We start from the raw sequence: 8161 nt of genomic DNA on the forward strand, positions 1-8161 counted from the left end.
GAGGCTGTTGTCGAGATTTAATCTGTGACCTTTCGCAGACAAGTAGCTCTTACCACTAATCCATCCTGCTGCTCTTCAGCTGATAGCTGAAGTGGTTTCCCATGTAACAAATCTCTGTGGTGACCCTGACCCAAACCATTGATCACACTGATAATAACAATAATCTATCCTCATTTGTTTCTAAAGTAGGTATACATCAGCATGGTAAAATCCTGTCAGGGAAACGGAAATATTTGTGCACATGTATTGTATTATTCAAATAAAGCAAATGTCACTCTTTTATATCTAAAATACATGAATACCAGTGGGAAAATATATTATATATTTATTCAGTCATTATCAGGTATTGAAAGACATGAATGATTGGTTTAAATTCATAAATACATTTAATGACATGATATTTTGCTATTTTTATAACAAGCTGCATAAAATACATTGAATCAGGATCTTCAACTCAATTTCATATTAGAATGAAGAATATTTGACTATACATTTCGATGATTGTACAATTCAATTGTGATTTAAAATAAGCATTTACAGCAGGACACACAGTACAGAGAAGTTGCTGCTGCTGCAAGCTTGTGATGTTTGCTCAGTTCGTAGCCATCAGCCTGAAAGGAGTTACACTGACGTTGGGTGTCATTATTTTCAAAACATTTCTGGGTAAGTGATTTCAATATGTTCTTGTTCAGAATACTGTCTTACTTTTCAGAAGTCTCAAGATGTGTTGTAACTCTCCTGTGAATTTGAACAGGTAATTATTATTTTTTCAACTTTCAAGCACATGGAGAAAGCTCTAAACACATTACATGATAAACAACACTTTTAAATCATTATAAATGTATTTACATTAAGTACACGCATTTAAGTATTTTAAGCAACCCAGCTCAACCAAATGTATATGTTCCATAGCCTTTATATTATGTTAAACAATGTTGTAGAATAATTCAAAACGAGTTTATGTTGCTGAATTTTAATCAAAGTAGATACATGTATATGTGTTGTATTGGTGTTGTGATTTGACATAGTAAATCATCATCATGTTTTTTTCAATGCCTTCATGCTCTTCAACTGTGACACAGGAACGCTAGAAGGAGATGGGCAATAAATGCTGATTGTGAATTTCATTGAATCGCAGATAATATCCGACAACAGAAGGAATAACTGTAAACCACTGAAACAAGCTGCGTAAGACTTTAACTCCCCTTAAGGGCATTTTTGCCACAAACTCTATAAAAGGGCCTGGCTGCATGTTCACGTAACACAGCCCTGTTGACAACAGAGGGCGACAAAAGCTCACAGAAAATGAAGATGTGATGAGAAACACAGATTATATTTTACATAGCCCTCCTGTCCCATGCCTGACTAATAGCAGACCTACAGTATGTGTCAGGATTGGTAAAGTTGCATTTTTTTTATTTTGTTAGGTGTTACTTATATGATTAACTTGTTGGTCCAAGCAGTGACCTCATTTAAAGAGTCCAATGTCATTGTCCGGGTCATATTTTGCCAATGGATCATGATCATTGTACACCTGGTTGTGAACCTTAAAACCTTTAGTAATTTACAACTGTATAATTGATCTGCTTTCATATAACTCAAAACAAAGCATCATTTAAAGGCAGATTACGTTTTTACATTCATGATTAGATAATCTTTCTCAATAGTTCATAAAATGTTGTTTTTATAACCAACTTTTTCCCTCAAGTTTTTGCAATGGATAATAACGGCCTGACATGCATGCTGTTACCCTCCAACCCTGACTATGCCCATGAAGTTGATTTGATTGACAGCATGCAAATCAATGACACTGTGTTGAACTGTATTTTCTCCACACAGCAGATGTTCCCTCCCTCAGAGGCAGTCCTCAGTTCTCAGTTGGGTTGAAGTTCAGTGAAGGTCACAACTGTTTGCAGATGCACGTCTTGGCTTGCTGCCTCACAATTACATGTTTATATCCTCATGGAAAATGTCTGACATCTTTTTAACTGCAAAATTATCCGATTTAATGACCCGTCTTGTAGACAATGACGATGGGTAATTCAGCTCAAAGTTACAGTACAACAAACAAGTTGTTTTCAATGCTATATTTTGTCCTGGATGTCAAACATTCCTGATTGCAAACAATATTTCCCATTTCTATAAAGTTAAATATGTTCTCTCGTACACTGTGCTCTCAGAGCCATTAAAGGCCGCACTAGGCAAATTATGTAAAAACAAAAAAAGAACGGATAAATAAGATCTTCGTGTCTCATCAGGTGATTTAGATTGGCTGGCATGAGATCACCTCCGACCACATTGAGTGATGAATGTAAAGTGGAACCCAAACAGTGTTCTGTCTTGAAAAAGCTGGACTTACAAATATTATTTCACATCCTTTACTATAGTTTGAATTATTTATAGACGTGTGTTGTCACATTAAGAATGTTGTGTACTTTGATTAGGCCTGTTGTTCTTTATATCAAGGATAAATGAGACAAAACAAAAGATAGCTACCTGTGGCTATCATGTGCAAACAAAGTGCATATTTGCCTAGTGCAGCTTTAACAAACCAAGCAATTCAAATCTGCGAAAAACCGACATTGTGAATTTAGATTTGAACATAAATCTTTGCTATCAGACTTTTCCATCACATTCAGTCCTAACTCAGCAAATCTCTGCAGATCTCTGCAACAGGTTTCATTTGTCACACTCTGGTACATTCAGGCCGTTCTACATTCTAGCATTTTCTTGAAGGCTTTCCTGAAGCTGTCGTCCAGGAAGGCGTAGAGGAACGGGTTGAGGCAGGAGTTGGCGTAGCTCAGGCTGGTTATGAAGTAGGAGATCCCGATCAGGAGTGGCGTGGTCCTCAGGTCTGTCGTCAGAGCCACAATGGTGGTGAGGTGGAACGGCGTCCAGCAGAACAAGCACACAGCCAAGACGATAAACACCATGATGGTCACTTTCTTCTTGGCTTTGTCCAGCGCTTTGGCATTGCTGTTGAGCCGCATGTTCCTCAGCTTGTACAGCATCATGGTGTACAAGATGCAGATGGTGGAAACCGGAATGGCGAAGCCCAAGATGAGTGTGTAGATCCGGCTCGCTTTGAACCAGAAACTCTCGGGGCTGGGGAAGCTGAGCACGCAGCTCTTCCTCCCATCGTCTGGGTTGACGAAGACGCCGGCGAACACACTGAAAGGCATGACGATGAGGATAACGAGGATCCAGACACATAGTGAGATGATCTTGGCTGCTCGGTAGGTGCGGTAAGGCATGCGTTTGGACCTCACTGTGGCCAAAACAACCAGGTAGCGGTCAATGCTCATGACAGTCAGGAAATAGATACTGGAGAAAATGTTGTAGTGGTCAATGCTGAGGATGACTTTGCACAACACATCACCAAAAGGCCAGTACTGCAGCAAGTGTTCGGCTATGTTGATCGGCAACACCAAAGTGAACAAATCATCGGCGATGGCTAAGTTCAGGATGAACATGTTGGTTACTGTTTTCATCTTGGGGGCTTTGAGGATCACGTAGATGACGGCCGTGTTGCCTGTCAGTCCCACTGCGCAGATCACAGAGTAGATGATCGGTAAAATGACGTAAAAGTCACCGTAGAAGTACAACTCTGAAGGGAGAGTGCAGTTCAGGTCAGTGCTGTTCCCGGATGTCAGGGAGTAGAAATCCACAGAGTCGTTGCAGACTGGGGGTGCCCCACCAGAAACGGACACATTCTCCATGTTTGAAAACACTAAGAGTCTCTGAGCATTGTGAAAACAATTTTAAATATATTACAAATTACTTTTTTTGAAAAATCATTGGTGTATTTGTTTCCCTTTTTTTAGACACCTCTTTCACAAGATACATGAGTAATTTGGTATTGAGCGTGAAACGTTAGTTGTTCAGCAAACAAAAAGGCTCAATTACATCAGTGTAGAGGATCAGTCGGTAGAGCAACAGTTCCCAGCAGAAGTCAATGAGCAGCAGTCCAACATTAATTTAGGATCAGTATTGTTTCACTGTTGTTTCAGTTAATAGGGTGTTTGAAAAAGAGAAACATCAACGAATTATGATACCTTTTCCCATGCACTCCTATTCACTGTACAGACTTTTACAGATATAAAAACATCGTATGCATGAATATAAATCCTGTCAGATTATGTCTGGTGAAAATCTCACCCAAGCAGAGTTGGTCTGTGATTCACTGAGGATGCTCGGTGTCCTTGATCCCTAAATCAGCAGTTTTGTGTCAGGGTAGATTTTCAAAGTCCAGTGTTGACACATCGTTTTATCTCCACCGGTGCTCCCCTTCACTTTTCCCTTCTGAAGTCGGCTTGAACATCACATTCAGTCCGCCTTTGTTGCGTTTGCCCTCATACAAGATACCCTTCCCCTCCTCCTTAAATATATCCTCCCCCGTTTCCGAAGATTTACAATGAGATTATGAAGGCTGAACGTTTCCACGATAATAGATACGAATTGCTTCAAGCCGTGGTGCTTCCTCTCGTTGCTTCAAGCGCGATCCGTAGAAAGCGTCAAGGTTTTACGCACGAGTTGCGCATCCCAAAATCTGAACGAAAGAGAGACATCAATTATTTGTCTTGCACACATTTCAAACACAGCAGTACACATCGTGAATGTACTAAAAGAGGCAACAGGTGGAGTTTATCCGCCTGTCAACAACCTTTATTTCTAAATCTAATATATAACTAAAATATACAACGGGTAAAACTCCTGTTTATTGAGATTGGAAACATTTTGCCACGCGATATAATTCCCTGGCAAAAAATTAGTCTACTGGTTTTATATCCAAAGCCATGTATAGTCTACACAATAACGATTTATAGATAGAAAGCGTACAATGTTAATAAAAGTATTTCGCATATGAAAGTGAATTGAGTTACCTCTGTCTGTGTGCCTGATAAAGTCAATCTCCTCCAGTCCGTCCTCTGAGGTAAACGCGCAGCTCTGCAGCCTCTGCCCGGGTCTCTCTCTCTCTCTCTCTCTCTCTCTCTCTCTCTCTCTCTCTCTCTCTCTCTCTCTCTCTCTCTCTCTCTCTCCCTGATAAATCCACTGATTACTACCTGCACATCCACAAAAAGTATTATTTGGTCTTTGCTGTTGAGCTGATAAATGCTCCACTATGTTAGAAAAAGAGCTAGATATTTCCTCAGCAGTCGGAGGGGGTCAGTACTGTGGGGGACTCAAGAGAAAACAAACAATTGGTCAAAGATCCCTCCCAGCAGCAGAGGTACAAATAGAAAGACATGAAATCCTTATTCATGCTCATGATGCTTATACATGCAAATATGTTGTCTTGTACAGTGCCCATAACAATGAAAACAACATTTAAATGGCTCAAGCAAAAATGGACCTTTTAAATCTTCTATTTATATCTTTAATATATCAACTTTTTTAGACTTAAAAGGGGGGCTTTGTTATTTTTCTCAACTTAATGCCTACAGTATATTATTACATATATTGTATTACATGTCACTTGTTAGACGCTTTTATCCAAAGCGACTTACATACTCAATACTGTGGACAATCCAGGAGCAATTTGGGGGGAAGTGTCTTGCCAAGGGACACAACTACATACTGACTGCAGTGGGGTTTGAACCTATGACCCCCTGATCCGACCACTGCAACACACGCCTCCCTAGTGTTGTATATGACTGCTATGGTGCTAGATTGAGGTCATTCTATATTGTTTCAAGGGGGCCTCCAGCGCCTTTATTTTAGAGACATAAGTGAAGGCGGGAGACAGAGGGGATGAAACATGGCAAATGGTCCCAGGCCTTATCAACTGAGCTATACGGCGGCCCGAGGAAATTCTATTTTAAAGAAGTTTCCGGTTTCTCATGCGGCATCTAAGAGTTTTTAACTAGAAATTTTGATCACATCGGGTGAGATTTTTCAAAGTCAACTGTTGGCCTGGAGGGAGACACATTGAAATGTTCTGTGGAAATCAAAAACTTCCAAAACTTCCTCCATGACATGTGAGATGGAAGAAACTGTCTAACTCGTCGATTTCAAGAAAGTTTTTGACTTGCTCTTTACAGTGTGATGGACAGTCGGAGTTGTAATGTCTGAAAGAAAATGTGTCACACATGCCAGATATGAAATATACTTTACCTTTCTAAGTATCTTTTATCAAATCTCGCCAGTTCCTGTTTTTATCTCTTTGTGTCAGTATCTGAAGAGCACAGTTTCATACATTGAATTGCCCAGATGTATGCGCTGGTTCAAGCCAAACAACTCGGAAAACAGCATTTTGAGATAGTTTTCTGTTTTTAAAATTGCATTTTCTCAAAATGCGTGAATGCCTTTTTACGTGGGCCTGTGTGTGTTTGGGTGTGTTTGTGTGTCTGTCCGTTTTTTGTTGTTGTTAAGGGTACATTTAAAGGTATTTGTTCACATGTTATGTCCAGTAACTTACATTTGTATATTTACAGAAGTAAGGCTATACTGTTTCAAAATTAAAAAAAAGATTTAATGCAATGATTTGATACAGAACTTGCAAAACCCTTAAAGTTATGTTAAAATAAATACATTACATTGCATTTAGCTGACGCTTTTATCCAAAGCGACTTACAATAAGTGCGTTCGACCAACAAAATACAAACTTGAAGAAAACAGAATCATAAAGTACATCAGGCTTCATAGAGCAAAAACATTTCAAGTGCTACTCAACTGGCTTTAGATAAGCCAGCCCTTTATTAGTATTTATTACATGGCTTAGTTGAATACTCGATTCTGATTGGTCAATTCAGAACACGTGACACGTTGTTAATACCGAACAGACAGACCGCTGTCAAGGACTTATTGACCGTTGTTAAGGACGCTCACATCTTCAGAAAGAAGTCCGGTCGATTTAACTGTATACAGTTGGGCCGAAAAGCAAACTGCATGCAGTTTGCTTTTCGAACTGGGACAAGAAAAACAGCGGAGAAGTAACGGGGCAGAAACCCTCCTTTTTACGCAGCGGTCCAGACATAGACATCAAACGGCGACACATATTCACTTGCCAGTTACTTTGTCATTAGGGCAGGGATATCTAGATACTTTCCAAGGTTTGACATCATGAATTGTGCTACTTTTAAAGCAAGGAGCGATGTTTTCAAATCTGTAATCAAAAAGCTCCTCAAAAACGCAAGCAGGTCCTACCGTTGGCTTTTCAAACTGACAAGAGACGCTCTCACTGTTTTTCAAATGTAACAGTTTGAAAAGCAAGCAAACTGTCTGATTGTCTTTAGTTTTCCGCTGTCGTGTGATAGCAACATGGAGGATTTTAACATTCATTTTAATATATTTGGAGAGCACAGTAATTTGGAGTAATAGTTAGTGGCTGATGAGTCCCCAGTGAAGAAAAGAAAAAGACAAGAGGGACAAGAAAACAGCGGAGAAGTAACGGGCAGAAACCCTCCTTTTTACGCAGCGGTCCAGACATATACATCAAATGGCAAAACATACAGTGTGCAGTTACTTTGGCATCAGGGCAGGGATATCGAGATACTTTCCAAGGTTTGACATAATGAATTGTGCTACTTTTAAAGCAAGCAGCGATGTTTTCAAATCTGTAATCAGAAAGCTCCTCAAAAACGCTATCGAAGCAGTTCCTGCCGTTGCTACGTTAGTTCAAACAGTAACATCGGACTATTTTTCTTCGCGGATGCATGTCAATTTAAATCAATACATACAACTATTTTTTAAATCAATAAAATCATTTTCTAAATCCATAAAAGCATTTCAATTAATATTGGGAGTCATAACGTTACTTTGTTGAGAATGTGGCCATGTAATAAGCGGGATAATGTGCAGCGACTTGGTCATTATGGGGAAAAGAACACCGACAGGCTGATCAGGAGCCCGACGCGAAGCGGAGGGATCTAGATCCCGCGTCGCAGCACATTATCCCTTACATAAGTGCTTTGTTAATAGTTCTATTGCTCGAAGTGGAGTCGAAAGAGATGAGTTTTCAGTCTGCGCCGGAAGATGTGTAAGCTTTCTGCTGTCCTGATGTCAATGGGGAGCTCATTCCACCATCTTGGAGCCAGGATAGCAAACCCACGTGTTTTTGCTGATGGGAACTTGGGTCCCCTTCGCAGCGATGATCAGTCGGGCCGTTTGGCTGATGCAGAGCGGAGTGCACGTGCTGGGGTGTACGGTTTAACCATGTCCT

General features: G+C 40.1%; 1 protein-coding gene across 1 annotated transcript; it reads right to left on the bottom strand.

Moving 5' to 3' along the window:
* Nucleotides 1-369: 369 nt before the first annotated feature.
* On the bottom strand, nt 370-4964 carry npbwr2b (neuropeptides B/W receptor 2b). The gene is made up of 2 exons (XM_034086347.1): nt 4884-4964; nt 370-4549 (listed from the first exon to the last, which is right to left on the bottom strand). Exon 2 carries the CDS (start codon nt 3717-3719, stop codon nt 2703-2705), a length of 1017 nt encoding a protein of 338 aa, XP_033942238.1. The 5' UTR covers nt 3720-4549; nt 4884-4964; the 3' UTR covers nt 370-2702.
* Between the last annotated feature and the right edge of the window lie 3197 nt (nt 4965-8161).

Source organism: Pseudochaenichthys georgianus, chromosome 7, assembly GCF_902827115.2.
Source record: "Pseudochaenichthys georgianus chromosome 7, fPseGeo1.2, whole genome shotgun sequence".
NCBI lineage: Eukaryota > Metazoa > Chordata > Actinopteri > Perciformes > Channichthyidae > Pseudochaenichthys > Pseudochaenichthys georgianus.

Excerpts from the sequence above, each read along its gene's own strand:
- npbwr2b (XM_034086347.1), bottom strand. The coding sequence starts at position 3,719 with ATGGAGAATGTGTCCGTTTCTGGTGGGGCACCCCCAGTCTGCAACGAC.